Source organism: Tympanuchus pallidicinctus, unplaced genomic scaffold (assembly GCF_026119805.1).
Source record: "Tympanuchus pallidicinctus isolate F22 unplaced genomic scaffold, pur_lepc_1.0 scaffold15, whole genome shotgun sequence".
NCBI classification, from domain to species: Eukaryota; Metazoa; Chordata; class Aves; order Galliformes; family Phasianidae; genus Tympanuchus; species Tympanuchus pallidicinctus.
The window spans coordinates 14286372-14306784 of record NW_026294669.1 but is presented as its reverse complement, the minus strand read 5'-3'; the positions used below and the strand labels follow the sequence as shown (position 1 = coordinate 14306784).

The 20413-nt window shown below is 40.3% G+C and overlaps 1 protein-coding gene across 1 annotated transcript; it reads left to right on the top strand.

Annotated features, from left to right (window-relative positions):
* Positions 1-934: 934 nt before the first annotated feature.
* Positions 935-17021, top strand: LOC128077225 (torsin-1B-like). Its single transcript, XM_052676072.1, is given in 3 exon segments — positions 935-1007; positions 15333-15592; positions 15594-17021. Coding segments are annotated over 2 exon segments (507 nt in total). The 5' UTR covers positions 935-1007; positions 15333-15352; the 3' UTR covers positions 15861-17021.
* The last annotated feature ends 3392 nt before the right edge of the window (positions 17022-20413 follow it).

The following is a 20413-nucleotide window of genomic DNA, read 5'->3' as shown; positions in this document are numbered from 1 at the left end:
CAGTGCCTGCAGACTTCTCCAGGCTGACCTGCAGCAGGATGACAGGCCACCAGAGGCCTCAAACACCAATGGCTCTGAGCTGTCTGCCAGCAGAACTAATGGCCCAGGCCTTGCTGGCGAGAGAGCAGAGAGTAGTAAATGTCCCAAAGATGCTGCTGAGTCGCTCCGTTTCCTGCACGCAAGCTGCACATTGTAAAAACGGAGGCTCAGATTCTTTTTCCTGTTTGCACTGGAGCAGACCACAGAAATTGCACAATCCTCCAGACCAGACCCAAGGTGAATCGTGAGACGATGGATTCCAAGGCAATATTTCACACTTGCTGAAAAAGTGATACAGCCCATGGGAGGGGACTGTAATTAAGGAGAGCAGTGGCAGCCCACAAACAAAGTGGTTCCATAAGCAGTGGAAGAAATGAAAGTTCATTTCCAAGGGCTCTCACTTGCATGGATTCTCCAGTGCTCAATAAAAGGTGTGATCCCCAAGCAAGAGAGTCTCTCTCCTTTCTCCACTTGCTTATTTTGATGAAATATGATAGGCACAATATTTTATGCATTCCCCCCCTCCATGATAGGTTACAGAGCTGTTAGCTGGAGATTGTATGGGCTGACACATAAACAACATGATCACATTAAACTCAGTTTCCTGGGGAAACCACTCTAATGTTTTGCTTTGGCGGAGGCATCTGCAGGAGTGGTAGGGAGGAGAGTAGCAACTTGCACATAGTAAGGAATCAAAGACAAAATGGTGTTACCTTTTCTGTGATTAGATGCTTTCTGGAAGACCATATATTCAGTGTAGTGGAAATGCTGAGTCATGGCTTGAAGCAGTGATTGAGCACCTGGTGGGAAGGCAGGGCCAACCCAGGGGAGCTCAGGTGCATGAAGTGCATTGAGTGACCAGAAGGGGTTGATCCAGGATCCATCCCTTCCCAGACCTCATTTAAGGGTTGGCAGTGGAGATGAAGGGATCTCACTGGAGATCTCTGGATGTTTGAGGCCTTCTGAAGGTAAGCAGTTTATTTCCTTTGTTTCTGTGTCTATAGCTGCTGCATTTGAACACATTCTCACTTGCTGCAGCCTAGGACTTTGCTACCCTGCTAGATAGGAGCTAGTTTATAAGCCTCAGAATAGGACATGCGTTGTTGTGGATCATGGTTTTTTGGACATCTTTATTGAAACATAAAATGTGCAGCAAGATCAAGTTGGAAATGAACACACATGAGTGGAAACAGGACTGGTCTAGCATTATGCTGGATATTTGTTTTAGGAGTGTTTTGTACCATTCTAGCTCTGAACGGATGGAATTCATAAAACACAGATAGTGGTTGACAGTGGTTTGAAAACAGTTGAAGTTCTAGACAAAAAGTTTTCTGTTGTCATCCTTGCATGCATAAAGAGCAACTAGTGCCATATGTTTTATTCTGAAGAACAGTTTTGGCAATGAAGACATCTGAAGTGACTCTTTTCCTCCAGAAAGCAAGAGTAGACTAAAGCAAGGTTTCTTCAAGAAACTGATGGGGGGGGGGAAGAGTCAATCTTATACCAGATTGCTGAAAACTGGGGGATAAAACAATTGCCGTAGATATCAACAGGTCGACCATTTAAAAATAAAAATGAAAGGATCATGTATGACCAACACAAGAAGCAGTGTTTCCAGTAACAAACTGAAACCTGGAAGGTTCTCTGACTCTGACAGAGTCAATGAAAACTGTCTCTGTACTTGAAGAGGATGAGTGACACTAATACCTTGCACAGCCTCTCCTCTTAAAGGAGAAACCTTTTTGCTAACTAATTCATCACGTATGGCAGATACAATCATAGTCTCTTCCTCACAAAAAGGACAAATTTCTTTGTCTTTAGGTGTCTATGAAGTCTAAATCTTTTTGCACTGAATATTTGCTTTCAAGGGTGCTTTGCTAGAAATAAGTAACAATTTTGTAATAACCAAGCAAATACCCTGGCTCCACATCTCCCTTCCAAGATTCAGTGTGAACGTAAACCAGATGTGATTCCAACAAAGAGGCATCCTCTGATGTACCAGATGGGACTCCTTCATCACTTTCCTATTGACTAAATATAGTTGGAGGGAAACAATAGTGCCAACACAGAGCACTGACATTGAGTGATATGAGGAAGGATTCTTTCCTTCATTCCAGAAGCTAGTAACAGATCTCCACATTGGCAGGAAGTAGGAAAACTAAGAATGTACTTCCTCTTTTTTGCCCTATGTAATTCTTCCCCCTGGTTGGCAATTATATTATGCAAAGTATTTCCTAGCTTTGGTTTAGGTTTGTTTTTTTTTTGTTTTTTTTTTTTTTAAATAGTAATTTTCATCCCTGTTTCAGTGTTAACTGCTATTGTCAGTCATTGCTACTGTTGTGCTATAGACAATGGTAGAAACAGGAATTTTAAAAATAGAGGAGGAAACTTAACAACTGCGAAAAAATCCTTACCCTAGAGAGCCATTGTTTACCCTTCTTCATGTATGCTAGCAATAATTATACTAAAATCTGGTTAGGAGAAGAGGTCCGTTCTACATTAGCAAAGAAAATGTAATTTTTTTTTTTTTTTTCCCTCCTAAACTGAATACGAAGACTTTTTCATTAAAGGTGGCTTTCTGGTTTTTAAAAAAAAAACAAAACAAAAAGCTTACCCATCAAAATTCCTATTTGAAAAAAATTCTTTTCCATCCAGAAATTCAAGCAGCTGAATACAAACAACGGATGTCTTCCTTAGAAAGGGGGGGAAAAAGTCCGAGATGACCTTAAATTTCTCTCTATTATTATTGAGGGCTGTTGGTTGAGAGACACCCCACAGACATACCGCGTACTGCAACTTCCTGCATGTGTCATCCAAAGCAGGAACACCAGGCTCATCTCTAGTCTACCCTTGCTGATGAAATTACAGGTTTATTGTGTGCATATACCAGCCTTGGTGAGCATGTGCCCAGAAATAACAGCAAAGCAGTGGGAGGTCTGTGGCTGAGGGGAATGATACAGCATTCAAATAGTGACAGCAGCCTCACAGACTCAAATCAGTATTTGCGTACCTCCTCAGGCTAATGCAGATCTTTGCCTTTGGGTTGGCCGAATGTTTCTCAGCAATTCAAACAGAACTTCCAGGCGTGAGTTATTCTCATTTCAGAGGCAAACTTCACCTTCTTGTAAGTCACAAGACAGAATTTATCGTTGCTTGAATGCAAGTGAAATTTTTACCCAGCACAACAACCTCTCCTCTAAACTTTAAATGGCTGCCACAGCACCAGAGCAATTAGGTTCTACTTTGGGTAGAATGATTCATGCTTCAATAAATTCAATTTCAACAAGACATAATTATGGTGAGTCACATAATCACAGATTAATCACAGCACCTCCCATTTAGCCATCAAAACAGTGGAGGATTCCGGATGGGATGCATGCAGTGCTGTTTTTGCTTCGCTTGATTCCATTTCTGCTACATAGGTTGATCTTGCACAAGCTGAAGAAGGCTTTAGGGGTTGATAGCACAGGTATCAGATAGCATGGAAAGATAGCTATTGTTTTCCATTTGGTGAATGAACCTGAAAGATAATGAATGTTGCTGTGAGTTCAGCAAGAACACGAGTCTCCTATTTGCTGCTGAGCAACCCTTGACATGATGCATTGTTAGTAGGGATTGAAGAAACTCAGTGCCTTCTATAATTGAGCCCAAATGACTATACAAAGGGGATCTCACTCTGTGAATTCTTCTTTGACTTGGTTCATCAGAGCTGTAGGGGATGGGAAACCTCTTCATATCAACCTCTTAGTATCCAGTTCTTATCTGATTTTACTCAAATCTTGAAAGCATAATATGCTTTCCCTCTAGTAAGTGCTGTCCCTGATCATCTCTGGCTATGCTGGCTTCTGTCTCAGTTGAGATATGGTGCTGTCTCCTTCTCTCTCCATACTCCACTTTTTACTGTCAGTGAATCTGGAGACTGCAGTAGAATAATGTATTTGAGCTTGTGCTCAGCTTGTCTCATTTGAACATCACTCTTAGCCTCACGTACACTTGCCACAAACCAATGAGGGTGAAATTCCTTCTTTGTGATCAGACAATTTGCGGCTGCCCTTTACCAGACCTCGGGTAGGAATGTATGCAGTGGTTTTTTCCAAATACTGTAACCCAATTTATTCTGTGTGATCAGCTTGAATTGCAGTTGGATCATTTTATGGAATTGTTTTGCTTTCAAAGCTTTCATTCTTCAAAGTGGTCAGAAAGGGGTTTATTTTCTTTTCCTTTTTATTGCATTTATTTTTAAGGTGAGAAAGGTGGTGGGGGAGCAGGACAGGGAGGTGTGTTTTTCAACAAGAGTGAGAAGGAAGATTGTTTTTTGACATCTTGTTTTATGCTGTCACTGAGTATAAAATTTGACAAGCTGATGTTTACTTCCCTGTACATCTTGAGAGTTTTCCTTAAAATTCAGTTTTGGTTTTAAAAGTCGGCCAAAGAATCTATGGAGCGAGTGGGGTGTTGATGGAGATGCTGGTAAATGAACATTGTCAGCAAATTAATAAGACGTTTTAAAGGAAAAGCTTTCAAGTGCAATTACAAGGTTTCTTTAATCTTCCCTCTTTCCCCCTCCTCTTCTCTTTCTTTCCCTTTAAACAAATCTTTTTTTTTTTCTTCCCTAGAGAAGGTTAGCTTTTTTTTTTTTTTTTTCCTCTGGACACCAAAGGGGGATAAACACTAGAGCATACAAATTCTGGAGAATTAATGTTCTGACAATCAGCAGGTGAAGATAAATTGACAGAGGTTGTGTGCAGAGGAGTAGTGAAGGAACACCAGGTGATGCATATATACAACATTAGTAAGTGCATCTCTGAAAGTTGGTGGTGAATAAAATGGCACAGCCATGTGAAGGGAACAAGATGTGAATAGGGGTCTGCGTAGGCATCATCAGCCCATTGACCATTCAGCAGGTAGAGCCCCATCTCAGCATGTATAATCTGCATCTTTCTGCAGTTTGCCCAGACTCCCTGGTGGGAGTCTCAGTGGTCTGTGGGGCGGTAACAATCGGAGGTGATGTTGAGTACATCCATACTGGGAATTTCTGAACTGGATGGGAAGAAACCAGAGGAAGTTTCCAACTGACTGTTTATATGATCTAGCCAGGAAGCACAGGGTGGGGTTTTGAGTGGAGGATGTTGCTCAGGACAACTGTAAGCCCAAAAAGCCACATTTATTCCATGGCTAAAGCCTGTATCCACAGTCCCAGGAGATTATATTACTCACAGAAAAGCTTATTAAAATCTCCCATGCATCGTAAGATATGCCACCCAATGGGAAGTGGTGATTCTGTCTCAGTGGCATCTAAGTTGTAGAGATGTCCAGATATGATTGCGTGCTCCTAGCAGGGCCTTCTAATTTCCTAGCTTTTAGATGCTACACCAACAGACGTGGAGGGAGAAGTTGACTTTACAGATGTGGCCTCAGTAACTCCATGATCAGTCTTTTCTCCAAGTTAAGCCTGACCCCAAATTAATGCTAAGGTAGTTTTGGAAGCACTGTGCAGCTAAGAGGTCTGATGGCCCTTGAAAGACAGGATGTTTATTTTAAACTAGAGTCGAGATGTCATCCCAGCTAAGCTGCATGAATTCATTGTAAATGATACCATGTGCTTCTTGAGCCCTCTATTGCATTCATTTTATAGATAATTCCCCATGATTTCTTCCCAAGTAATTCCCTGGAATTGTTGCACTCTACAAACCCATTGCATTCTATCTTCAAGACAGCTACTACCTAGCAGGGATAAAGGCAGTGACACAAAGAACCCACTCCTCAATCTGTCTATGGTATCAGTTCTCCCATTGTTTTGGTTCAGTTTTGCCGGATGGGACTTTTAGCCCGTAAAACATTTTGGGCCTACTTCCAAGTCATGGGTCCTTAAGAAAAGAAACAATTCTCAAAACCCTTGGAAGTTTGAGGAGGGTGGTATACAATCACTGAGCCAACTCCATGGTCCAGTATCAAAAACAAGAGCAGACCTGGAAAAATATTACAAAACTCTTCCACTGGCACCAGTGGGTCAGTGTCATTACAGGCAGTGGTGTTGTTCTCAGATAGTATTTCATTGGCTTCCTTCTATTTTTTCCTCTCCCTCTTTAAAGAGCTTTTTTTTTTCCCCTTGTATTGCACAGTAGGGTTATATCCCTGGAGATTCACAGTGATGAGGAGGAGTAGGCAGAGATCAAAAGCACTTCTAGCTTTGAAAAGATTATTCCTGGCCTAATACCAAGTATGGCAAGCTCCAATCCATCCATCTTGTTCAAACAGTGTTTCAAAACTGGTCACCCAACCCTCCTGGATACTGCTTCCCTTTCAACTTTATACAACACACATAATTCTTTGATTTTTACCTTTTAAAGCATGGCACTGAATTCTTTACTAGCACAACTGACTGCTCTTATTTTTCAAATTTGAGGCTGCAGGCTTCTTTGGTGTTTTCAGTCCTTCTCGGCCTCTTTCAGGGCCAAAATCTCTCAGTGGCTTCTCAAACTAACTGCACTGATTTTTTTTTAATTATTATTATTCTTATTTTTTATTTTTTTTTAACCTTGGCTCATTGACCTTTCTAGAGAAATAAAGCTAGAAACGTTCCATGTATTACTTTGGAAGTGTGCTTCTCCAGCAATCTAAAGTACTAAAACAAAAACAAAAGAGCTGGTGCTAATTGCGAGAAGTTCGCAAAAAAAAAAAAAAAAAAAAGGATGCAGCCTATTGAGAGGAATCCCAAGACCTACACTGTGTGGATAATTTAATTTTAAGAGCTGAGTGGGGGTAGCAGTGTCAATAGCAGGCAAGGGTTGAGTGCATTTCTTGTGTATATAGAATGTTCTGTAGTTCCAGACAACTTTGATAAGATGTATATCATACAGGAAGGGATCAGCAGGCCTCATCTTGTCCATCTCTGAATCATAGTTCAGACAGTCACGAAAGGAATTGGATGTTCAGGAGTCTGCTGTAAGCTATCAGAGTTTCAAAAATCTCAAATTGTTTTCCTTTTTTATTAAAGCGTTCTTAGTTCCAAACTTCCTGAGGTAACAAGCGCTTAGCAGCCTACCCACTCATTCATGACTGTTAATGCTAGTTAAGGAAAATTGTTTTGGTTAGTTTTATCTGTGTATTATGGTGATAAACAAGTGCAAGTGGAAGACCTGTCTCAGTGTCACGTCTGATGGATAACACAGTAAAACACATCCTGCAAGTTATTCCAGGGTGACGGGTCACAGGCCATGCACTGGTATGTTTGGAAAATGGATGATTATCCAAGCTTATGGAAAACGGCCAGAAAAAACAAAATTGCTGAAGAAAACAACTCCTTGCTAAAATTCAGAACGTTCTGAATGGTTGAGGAAGGAACAACATTTTTTTTTAAACTAGTTTAAGTTTAACTAGTCATTTTATTTTTCCTGTATGCCTTGGAAAGTAAGTAGATAATGAATAATGCCTTGTGGGTTTTAGGGATGAGATGTGAGCATCAGGAACTTTCAGTGAATGTAAAAAGTTTTCAATGGTGAAGTTAAGTACATTTAAAATGTGACTTATCCAAAGAGAGCAGCATGTTTGGAAAGAGAGGCATCTGCAGAAGGCAAGAAAGCACAGGTAAAGCTCACACGATACTGCAAGAGTAATGAGAAGGCCATTCATTTTCTACAGATTTTCCTACAGGAGATGAATTCAAGACTGTCAGCATATGTAGCCAAAAGATCTTGCTACAAGAAGAAGATAGCCAAATGAATATGGTTTGAATAGATGCCACTGAAATAGACAGTTATTTGCTCTTGGTTTTAATCTGCCCAGCACACACTCATGTACAATAAAAGGAAAAATGAACAGAACAAAAAGTAATTTCTGATAGATTGGCCTTAATACCAGCAGATGACGATACTATTAACTACTGTCATTAAAGCCTCAGTTTGCATCAAGCAATAACTGCAATCCTGTATATCAGAGCCCTGCTAAGACTCTTTGAGCAGAACCAGCTGAGTTATTTTCACTTCAGACTTTCACCTGGCAGGAAGACCAAAAAGAAACAAGTGTTAGCCATGCTAGATCATTTTATAAATTGTATTGTAGTCTGTTTATCTATCAGTAAGTCAATCAATACCCAGGCAGTTAGACTTTCAATAAATTCCTTTCAAGGAATTTTTTCCAACAGGATTAACGACAATCAGAATGCAAAGGTCAATATAACTTGTTCAGAAGGTTACAGCACTAGTGTGAAACTGCAACATCTCACATAGCCCTGGTCAGCACCAGACTGTTCTTAGTTATAAATTCTCTGAAACTGGGCCGGGTCATCAGGGTTATTTAATTTAACTGCCTATGTACTTCATTAATACAAGATGCAGGTGTGTGTGTGTTTGTTTGTTTTCTTACAGTCGCCTTCTAGTACAACCCATTAACATGGCCCAGTGAAAGTGTGCTTTCTAGACAGGTGCTTGGGTCATTCTGGAGAAGACAAAGCATGAGAGAGAGTTCATTGCTTCTGAAGGCAGATAACTCCAAAATTGCTGACTCTCTTCCCTTCCCCCTTGCAGTTAAATAACATGCCAACTTTTAATTCAACTCCAAGCTACTGATTCTTGTTCTGCATTTCTCTGCTGAATTAAAGACTTCATTAGGAACTGTGATTTTTTTTTTTTTTCTTTGGGAAGGTAATTATAGAGTAATCAACCCAGCTCTCATCTCCCTAGTTGCCTTCATGATTAGTTAAACAGATTGATTTCTTTTACTCTCCCACGGTGAGGGGATTTCTCCAGACCCAAAATAATCATGTGGTTTCATTCTGCAAAGTCTTGTTTTGTGTCCTCAGCTGCGAATTCAGAACTGGACACAACAAACTGGCATCAGTATATACTATTTGAAGGGGTGATATCATCTGTTACCATATTACTACTTTTTTCATCGTAACTTATGCCCTCAGCAGCCCTGTTTAGTTCATTTTCCTAACCAGAGTGAACAGCCTTTTTGCTAAATTGTATTTTAAGCTAAGACATTTGTACTGGTGGACAGCCTTGCTGTAGGCATGATGTACTTACTGCCTTTCTCTTAGGCAGGAACTTTTACTGATTTTTTTTTTTTTTTTTTCTTTTTTCCTTAATTTACTTAGTGATTTATTTATTTTTTTTTTTAACTATAAATCGCTGTTCTATTAATGCTGGTGTCACCCTTCATCAGCAAGAATTTTACAGCTATTACCCAACCAGTAATAAAAGTACACATCTACAATGAACCTAGATAGCCTAGAGCAGCAGTACTAAAAATAGTCACTTACTCTTTTCCCCAGATTGAAATTTTGAGATCTGTCAGTCAGTTTTTCATTAATCCCTGCAGTCTATATCGTTCAGTGCTCACTTGTTTTAAATCAAAATATGGAACTCTAACAATTCAGTAAAACTAATGGCAATAATCCAAGCATATAACATTTCTAATGAGCTCTCTAATGAGCTGTGTTTAATTAATGCTGCTAATGCTGCTAGATTTTGATTGCTGTTTTCAAAAAGTAGTACTTAAAAGTTCTGCCAAGATTTTAGGAGATACCTGTATACTTACTGGGGTCTGTTTGCTGAGATGGGAAGTCTTTTGCATCAATACCTGTGGTTTTGGAGAGCCCAATCTCTACCCTCTGTGGACGTTCCTGGTTCTCAGTTGTGTCATGATGTTCTAACAGAAGATGTGGGACAGCAGTGAAGAGGCCAAGTAGGTGGCAACAGCAATGTTTTTTTGTTGACTTGTCTCATGCCTTAGCATGAGCCTTAAACAGAAAGTTACCCTACAAAATGATACCCTGTTCGTTTGATGATCCACAAAGTGGTTTACTTTTTTGATGTTTCTTTTACAGTTCTTTAATCGAGCGACTTTGCATACCACTTTTTTGGTATCAAGTTAGTGGGTTAACATGTCTCTGAGGGCAACCAGAAAGTTTGAAGCAGGTTCTGTTTGTTCATCAAAACTGGGTTCCAATGAAGAGAGCCATCAGGACAGTGCCCAGACCTGAAAAGATGATGCAATATTCAAATTGATGAGATATTACCACATTTCCATTATGATGAAATGTCCACTGTTTAAAAAAAGAACAGTGAAACAAATGTTGGTAATAGCATTAGAAGGCTTTCAGACGTTTGCTGTTTAAGATTAAAATGTCATTATAATTAAAATCTGACAGTGGTAGAATGTGAACGTGACTAAAATATTTGTGGGAAATGATTTAGAAAAAAAAAAAGAGCAAACTGCCTTTTGGATTAATGAGTTTGTAAAGTGTCTGTAGTGCTTGAGGAATGAGGACAGTTCAATTCACAAGGTTAAAAACAGAAGAGGGGGGGGGGAAAAGGAGAATCCAGATTTCTTGCGGTATTTTATTCCTCTTCAATTTTTAGACCTGGATATAATGCAATCCGTATCAGCTCAAGAAAATCTGTTCTTTAGGAATTTAATAACAAGAAGATCTGAAACTCCCTCTGGTAGCGAAAGGGAAGACAAAGGCCTCTGCAGATTTGTCATAGTGGTAAGAGATCTCTGCTAAAATAATTCATTCATGTTGTGGGAGTGAAGTTGATGTTGATCAACACTCATTATTCAAACTGTTGAAAGGCCCCAAAGTGAAACAAGACATTCGGGAGAGTACAACTAGTAATGGCCTCTGGGAAACGATGAGAAAGAGTGTTTTGATTGTCAAGACAGCCAGCCCCACAGAGAGTGGCAGGTGAGCGTTTAAAGCTTACAGCGTAGACAAAAGGAGGCATAAGCAGAGCACCGTTCTCAGCTCAGAAATGTGGAAGGTAGCTGTATGTGACCCAAGAACAAATGCTGATGCTACAAGAATCCCTCCTGTATGTAGCAGAGCTCTTCCCTTGCTGCTGTGGTAGCTACTTGTCTCTGCTTCTTGTGCCATTCTCTATGGATAGACCATCAGCTTCAGAGGAGAGGCTGCCGTGCAACTAAAGAAGGGCTCTAAGAAAGAAAGGGACAGACTCTTTAGCAGGATCTGTTGTGACAGGACAAGGGGAAATGGTTTAAAACTGAAAGAGGGGAGATTTAGAATGGATATAAGAAAGAGGGGTGTGTGTGGTGTGTGTGTGTGGGGGGGGGGGGGGGTTTGTGTGTGTGTGTGTGTGTGTGTGTGTTTTTTTTTTTTTTTTTTTTTTTACAATAAGGGTGGTGAGGCACTGGCACAGGTTACCTAGGGGTGGATGCCCCATCCTTGGAGACACGGTTGGGCTGAAGGGGCTCCGAGCACTTCACTGAGCTGTAGGTGTCTCTGTTCATTGCAGGGAAGTTGGCCTAGGTGACCTTTAAAGGTTCTTTCCAACTTGATTCTGTGAACTACCATCTGTTGTGAGAATGCAAGAATTACTGCTGTATGGAAGGTGCAAAGTGTGACTGCTTTGCTCCATTGTGCTCTGTGGAAACAAAGAGCAGCCTTCTTCCAGTTAGTACCTGTGGTGGTTTAAGTGCTTACTGAAGGCCAATGGAGCAGACTTCCCCTAAGTGCCTTACCATCTGTTCAGTGCTTTTGACAATGTGTTTATGTTGTCAGTCACAAAGGAGAAAAAAAAATCAAAGTGCTTCATATTTTTTGTTATTATGTTGAGATGACATTAATCATGCAGTCCAGGAACCTCTACTCATAAGTGAATGCATGCATTAAATGCTACAGCTGTTAATGGACCCTGTTTCTGATCATGGCTGTCATAAGTGATAACAGGCTTGAGACCAATTAAACTACTTTTCACATTTTTCTTAAGGCAAAGGAGAGCTGGGGAAGGATCCTGGCTCCAGGAGCAGTGCTGAGGTGAAGGGCTGAAAGGCTTAGTGCTGTGGTAAAATGATCTCTCCATGCTTGGTTGCTCCCTTGCTCTCTCCCTTGCTCTCTCATGGTTCCTTTTGAACTGGGTTGCCAGTGGGAAAGAGAAGATGCATATGAAGAAGCTTAATAACATGGTCACTTTGCATTTGTAAGACCCTCGTATATAGCGAGCAGTAACAAAAGGCAGACCACTTTTGAATCAACAAGCATTTGATATTTGTGTATTTATATGATTAGTGTGGACTATATTTGGAGCTTGAAAGCCAAGCCCTTCGTTATGTGTCACAGTGCCACTCTTCAAAATATATACATATACTCAGGCAGCTCTTTACAGGGTCCCGTCTTGCAGAACCCAAAGCAAAAGCAAATTGAGAAAATATCCAGCTCACGTTGGATGTGAGGAAAGACTTTTCTGAAAGAATGGTTGGGCACTGGAATGGGCAGTCCAGGGAAGTTAGAGTTACCATCCCTGGATCTGTCCATGAAATGTGGAGATGTGGCACTGATGGACATGGTTAGTGGGCAGCATTGGTGGTAAATGGGTGGTTGGACTGGATGATCCTAGCAATCTTTTCCAACCTTGATGATTCTATGATTCTATTGGCAGCTCTGTGGATTCAAGCACTTCTTTACAGCCTCCTCTCCTGCCCTCTCCCAAATTACAGATTGTGTCTGCCAAGCAAATCCTGAGTTGAGATGGTAGCTCATTTTCTTGTATGAGGAATGCTGAATTTTTCAGCAAGCTGTGAAAGCCAAAGCCCTCGCCAACTTTCCTTTAGGCTTTTCAGACCCAATGTTTGCATTTGCTTTCTGTTTCAAGTAGGGAGAGATGTGGCAGCCTAGCTAGGATCTCAGTCCCTTTGAAAGTCCTGCAGCAGAGCAGGGTTATTAAGAAAACACAGGAAAATATTGGGAATCACTTGCTAATATCTAAATCTGTGACTGCATGCCTTACATGTATTTTCAAACTGTGACAGCAATATTAACCAAACTTTTTAAATGTATAAAAACCAAGAAAGCCAGAGAGTATCAAACACCCCTCTTCCCTTATGTTCAAAGATCAGGTTTAAAAAAAAAACAACAAAAAAACTCCTGTTATTTTTATGTAAGACATATTGTAGGTTTATTTTTATTTTGCCTTCCAGGTTTTGAACCCAAGTTCGTTGTTTGAACTAATATAAACTGTTCCTCTTGTGAAGGTTTTACCCCCAGAGGTCTTCAAAATCTATTGCACATTTGAAGAGTCTATTTAACCTTTTCTGACATTTAAAAGAAAACAGAAAGCAAGCTCCTGCCAGCTGAAAAGTGAGTTAAAGGAACCAGTCCAGTTTCTGTCCAACTGCATGAAGAAAGGATAGTCAAATTCCTTCCATTTTACACATAGTTAGTCATGAAATTGTACAAGAGAAATAAAGAAAAGACAATAAAATAGCCTTATTGTAACAGCTGAAGCGAACCTTGGGTGACTGTCAGCAGTGAAATGTCCAGAGAGCATTTGTACCATTCCATTTCATTAAGCTGAAGGGTGGGATTGTAGACTGTAAAAGATTATAGCAGAGCTCTTCTGAAATTTATGGCTCGCAGTGGAGCACAGGGAAAGTCTCTCCTTCTTGCATACGCAACGGGAGGCTGGGTTTTGTCTCTCCGATGATGATGATGTGTAGAAGAAAGAAGTTGCCAGAAGCGCCAATGGAAAATGAAATGTGCTCTGTGAAAACTTTTTTTCTTCCCCATAGCTGACAAAATGCATTTGCACAGTTGGTTTTATTTACTTCCCGAGCTTTTGAATTCACAGGCTGGTTCAGGGCAGGAAGCCTTATGGCTGGCTTTTCAGACAACGTCAGATCCTTTGGGGGTACAACGCGTAACAGGAACAAGTGCAACAAATGTCTTGGGAGGGGGAACACATACCTAATTTCAAACGCTGCAAGCAGCAGGAGGTACTCTGTTTTCTACCAGCTGAGAATCTGGCCCCAAGAAGCTTAAATTCTGGGTAAAATAGGAATTAGTATCTACTTCAACTGTAGTTGTACACTGGGAAACTAAGTTCTTCTTTCTCAGAAATCTCTTTGGTTTCAATATCTGTTCTCCCCTATGACAATGCACCTCCTGATAATGTGCAGGAGAGCAGTTACTCACCAGTAAAAGAGGTGCAAGGCTGATGGGTAGACAGTGAGAAAGAGAAGTCATTGTAGCTGTGTTCAAACAAAATAACAGCCCTGAATACTGTTGTTCTTGAAGTTTGCCTATAGCGATTCCCTTGTCTGTTATTTCCCCAGTATTGCTGGGTTTTGTGCTTGTCCTTGTCAGACTGGTAGGATGTAGACAACAGCAGGGATGGTCAGGAGATTTACAGTGGTGCAGGTTTCCAATAGGAATGGCAGTTCCCACCAAGCTGATTTCCAAAAGTGAACAACTGTCAAAATCACACTGGTGATAATGTAAAGGGAAATGCTGCAATCTGAGTGAAATGCAACCCATGTTCAGAAAAAATTGATTTTCTTTTCTTTTTTTAAATACAAAATATTTTTTGTCTTAATTCATTTGCTACATTAATTTCCTTGTCTCTACATTGTCTTGTAGGACTTTGAATTTGTAACTGTTCTCTTCTATAAACCCATAGACCTTTGGAGGGCTGCAGCTCCAGAGATACAAATTGCATTCAGCTTGGCCTGTATTACATACTGTGTTGGGTACCCTTGTGAGTCTAGTGCTGTATGAGAAATGGAATTGGGACAGAAAAGTTTAAGCATTAGGGAAACCTGGGAGTCCTGTCTGCTTAATTGCGATGCCAGAATAGAGAGAATCACAAAAAGTGAAGATTAATATTAACTGAATTTCAGGCAACTAGAGCATGCATGGCAAACCGTGCAAACAGAAGGGAATGTTTCAATATAGGTAATTATTCATTCTTCTTTCTATTTCAGAACAATGAAAATGCCAATTCCAAGCAGGAATTGTAAGAAATTTCAGTTTTTGTGCAAATTTATTACATTGGAAGTTTTACTTCAGCTTAGAATAAGTTTTGACACGCTGGAAGTTCCCAAAGAGAAGGAATTCCAACTTTCTCACTGCTGCAAGTCCACATTCATTAATTTTCATGGCTTTTTATGTGCGGGCTCTCCTCTGTGAGTTATAAAGGCTTGAGCAGCAAAGCCAAAATCTTTACTGAGGATTTGTACATGGGTAATTGAAGGATTTAATTCTTAAAGGTGGGATTGTGTTCAGTTCAGTTTTGTAATCTTTTTTTTTTTTTCCCAAAATAAATAGTATAGGTTAAAGGAAGGTTTTTTTTTTTTTTTTTTTTTTTTTTTTTTTTAAGTCATGCTGAAGTTATCCCATGAGAAGCAACGTAAACCAGTGAAACAACCACTGAAGTTTATAACAAAGCAGAGTTTGGACACCTCCAGAACCATTTCTTTTTAGGTTTATGCTGCAAGTGATTAGTGGCACAGGCTTCTTGTGCAAAATTGTGAGTTTGTATTCATTTCATGGCTAGGTTTTGGATATGAAAGAACAATGTACATGGACAAAATGCACCAGGGCCTCATTGATGCCATCAAGCCCTTCTTGCATTACTATGAGCAGGTTGACGGGGTGTCCTACAGGAAAGCCATCTTCATCTTCCTCAGTAATGCTGGTGGTGACTTAATTAATAAAGCAGCGCTCGACTTCTGGACCATTGGAAAGCATAGGGAAGATATTCAGCTGAAAGACCTTGAGCCCATGCTGTCTGTGGGAGTCTTCAGTAACAAGAACAAGTGGACTGTGGCACAGCAGCCTCATGGACAGGAACCTCATTGACTACTTTATTCCCTTTCTCCCCCTGGAGCACAAGCACGTGAAGATGTGTGTGCAGGCTGAGATGATTGCCCATGGGCATGAAGTCGATGAGAAGGTTGTTCAGGCAGTGGCTGATGAAATGACATACTTCCCCAAAGAAGCAAGAATCTACTCCAATAAAGGTTGCAAGACTGTACAGACCAAGCTGGACATCCATGAAGACATTGCAAAAGCCATGGACTGATTACCCTTCACCTCTCCAAAGCACTTTCAGAGCTTTTGGAAACTTGTCTATTTGCACTTAAGCTTTCGCTTAAGCTGCTGTGGAGCTTCTGGTTTGTTTTTTTTTTTGTTTGTTTGTTTGTTTGTTTGTTTGTTTGTTTGTTTTCTCCAGCCTAGTCTTTTCCCCCAACAGATCTGTTTCCGTATCGCAGAAGTGACTATTTTGATCAACAAAAAAAAAAACCTCAGAAACTTTTAACATCCTCCAGAACTATCTCCCATCCTGCTTGATATCAGTCTGAAGTTCCCATGCTGATTTGTTCTATTGTCAGATATGGATTTATGTGAAATAATCTTGATTTCAGATCAGACCTCTGCAGACCTTCACAGAATTAACAATGGACACAAATTTTCTCACTGGATGATTTACCCTTGGGAAATTCCTTTTCTTCAAGTGAACTTAAGGGACTTTTAAAGCCTTAGGAGCCCTTCTGCTTCTGTGTCTCAAATCAGCCATTTAAATTATATAGACAGAATTATACTACTGAGAGATTAGTAAGATATAACTATAAAGATTACCAGTTCTCTCCCAGTGCTCTTCATTTGCCTGTCTGGGTTTTGGATGTCATAAGAATTATAGTTTAGAAGAAGCTGAAGACAAAGGAGTGAAGTAATAAACACTTGCTTACAATGGAGGACTCAGACCACTGTCCCTCCAGCCCTTTGTTTTATGCACCTTCTAGGAGTTAAAGAACCATTTCTATTAAAGGATTCTTCTTGATGAGAAGCACAAAGACTAAATCTAGAGGAGTACTTGCTATTTTGCAAAAGACAATAACCAAGGCTATCATTTTTTTTCCTAGCGTGGCCCATGGTTCTCTGAATAAGGGTGAAACTCTCCTAGACAGAGAATGCTAAGAATGGGTTATTCTTAGTTCCTGATGCAAGTAGAGGATGTACTTCACTAATTTTCATAAGTTCCCTGAATTGAATTTGACTCAAGATGATTCTTCGTGTCTCAGTGGGAACAAAGCAAGGAAATACAAGGGAAGACTAACACAACAGAAAACAAACTTTCTTATGAAAAGATGAACTTATATATAATTCTATGAAACCTGGGTGCCTTCTGTGCTTTCATGAGAAAGATATAGGATTCAAAATCCCAATCAACTGTCCAGTAAGAAATCACATAAGTAAGAATCACATTTTTTTCCATAATGAGTAGATCAGTGATCACTTTTTTTTTTTTCTTCCCCATGTCATGGGACAGATTTGTCCCACAGTCATCCAGTTCCAATCCAATTCTCATGAAAAAGCTCTGCTCCTGCTGGCATCTAAGATTTGCAAAGGACACAGTGGGGCAGTGAGAACTGGTGGGTGAAGAGCTCTTTGTTGAAGCCTTTTGTGGTGTTTTTTTGTTGTTGTTTGTTTGTTTTTTTTTCTCCCTGCAATAGAAGAGAAAATGGGGGTATTGAGTGTTTGGTGGAAAGCAAAACAAAAACATAACCATGTCTCTACCAGGCCTGAATCCAGCCCTGTGACAGTCTGTTTTCCACTGGCTCTCAAAATTTATGTAAAGAATAAGGCGAAGAATGTAACTGTTCCTTTGCAGCTTCTGCTCTGAGAATGTTCTTAATGAGTTCCCCTTTTTAACTCATCTAATTGTCCATCCTACCCTGGCACTCCCTGTGCCTTTGAGACACCAGAGATCCCAAGCATCTGAAGACATAAAGCCAGAGTTAAATGGCATTTTACATTCCAGGAAGCTCCCAGAGAGCCACCAATTTCCCCTCGCTCCGGGAGGCTTCAGAGAATCCAAAGAACAGCCCCCACTTTTCTGGGGAACCAGATCAAACCACAGCACCAAACAAGCATGAAATTGCCAAATATTTTCTTATTGTCTTGGAAAAAAAAATAAAAACAATAAAGACACTTCTAGTTTTTAGTGATTTTCACATCTGTGATGCCAAGGGGAAGGGATACTTTGCTTCCATTAATAGCAAGGTACTGAGACGTGAAAACTAGTGGAGCATTTCAAATCCCAACAGGAAGGGTGGGACGGAGTCCCTCTGTAGAGTGATAGCAATTGTCACACCCAGGATGGGGATAAAGTAAAACAATTAAGTAAAAGGCTAACTCAGTTTATGTATTGGATCACCTCAGTGATTTTTGCTGTTTTCTTTTTCCTCCATTCGTATATTTTGGCAATGTATCAATAACTCCTCTCATCTTTAAACCTCATCTCATCTTGGCCTATTTTTTCTTACTTTTCTTCAGTGGAACTGGATTTAAAATTCATTTGAAATTCATTTAAAATGGGAGAAAATAATACTGAAAAAGTGGGCTTGGATCCACATCAGACCTGCCTCTGTTGTGGCTCTATCACTGTCCAGTAGGTATAGCCAAGGTCCTGGATTCTGGGAATTAGATGTGGTTCTCCACTTCTCACAAACAGAACACGCTGAATAGATAACCACCCTTTCTTCAATTGTAGCTGACCCTGCAATGATCATCTTGCTGAACTCATCCACTGTCTGCAGCTGTCAGCCTCCACAAGCAAAGTATTCGTCCCTTGAGATGCCACATTTTGGTTGCACCTTGGAAAGAGAGTGGGCAGCTGGAGAGGGAGGTGGCTGCTGGCAGAAAGGCTGCTAACTCTAAGCTCAGGCCCTAAGCTCTAAGATCAAAAAGATGCCACTGAAATTTCAGAGGGGTCAGGTTTCACAATGAGATTGTTCCAGCTTCCTACCAATTAAACCATCATGCTTCTGAGTCTTTATCTGAATGGCGTATGGGTGCATAAAAGCAATGTTTCCTTATCCTGTCATAAAAAGATACAAGAAACCCTCCTGTTAGAAAAAGGAACAAGTATTAGTTCAGGAAAATGGCTTCATTTAGCAAAAGTACATCTGCATCTGATGACTTCTGGAGCAGATTGGGCTGAACAGGGTCGGTCAAGAGCAGACAGTGTGGCGTGGAGCAGAGTACAAGCACATATTCCTGTTTACAGAAGTGCCCGAAATGCTCACGATGAGCATTGCCAATCATTGTTTTCTTCAGTGAGATGCATCAGTCCCTTCCTAGGAAAATCACCCTGTCCCTCTTTTTCTCACGGACTGTAGCACTGAGGCTCAGCAGCATAGGAGCAACCAGCGTAGTTTTAATTAAGACCCAACAAAAACAGCTCTTACTATGCTATAAATTCTATATTTATCCTGCAACACCAGCCCCATCCTGAGCCTTCCTCCCCCTTCTTTAATTGTTTGCAGAAATTTTTCCATTGTGTTTTTTTTTTTTTTTCCTCCATTTTTTAGGACCAGTATTGCAGTATAAATAGGTTTTTTTTTTTTCCTTTTTTTTTTTTTTTTTTCTTTCTTTCCCGTTTCTTCTCTTTCTCTATTTTTGCTAATAGTTTGGTTTCTCTACTTGGCTGAATATACATGACTGAGGTTTCGTGATATAATTGCATGATTGCTTCCAAATTTTCCAACCAATGGGGCAGCTAATCAGTTGAAAAATTTCATTATCCACTGATACAAGATGGATGGAAGGCAGCAAAGGTTTCTTCACGTATCATTTCCTTCTCTTTCTACAGCAGGGAGAAAATCAGCTCAGCTGCAAAAAAGTGACTGCAAATCTGGTAGTTCATTGGTTTTTGTTGTGCCATGCTCCTTCATACAGAGATAACCCACCCAAATCAGACATAAGGGCACTCCAGCTAGAAAAAAAAATCTGAGTGAGATCTGATGTGTGGTATGCAGACAGATATTACTTTTATTTCCTGTGGATCTCTGGCCTGAAATGTTTGATTTCATCAGGTCTGGTTGATTTATTCAGCTCACTGTTGCAGCACAAGAAAAAGTAAGGTGTCGGACCTCAAGATGCTGCTACATTGAGAAAACAGGTTCAAACCACTGGTTAAGAAGAGAAGAGATGGAGGAAAGATCATATTATCCTCTTCCTCCATCCAAACATTTTTCAGCTTTCTTAAGGGGTGTAAGTACACTTGGTGAAATAGGAAAGGAAAACTTCCTTTCTCTGCTTCTCATTGGCACTGAGAGAATAAAGACTGGCTTTGATCCCATAAAGTCATTGCATTCCCCCCATCCCCCCACTCTCAGGACTGTGGATGCTGGAAGAGGCAGAGATAGGAAACTGCCATCCTTCCCTCCTTTCCCCCAGCTGTGGCCATGCATGGAGCATAGAAACTGCATCTTCCTCAAATGACTACCTAAGGGTCAGAATCTGAGCTCAAGTTTTTACCTCATTTGAGCAGACTACCTGAAAAACATCACTCTCACTTCTCAAAGCTTACTTGTAAATACCAGCATTTGTACTGTCTTGCACATCCTTAACAATTTCAAAATGTAGAATCTGACTTCCAAAAAAAAACCAAAACCAAAAACCCAACAAACCAAAACCAAACAGTCCTCTCCTCCACCTCATTAATTTGTTTTTTAGTTAAAAGCATCTCTTTCAGGTGAAATTTTCCAATCACTGTTTGCTACTTTCACATTAAGAAAACCATTCCAAACATCTTATAGAATAGAACAAAGTGACAATGAGTGTTTCCTC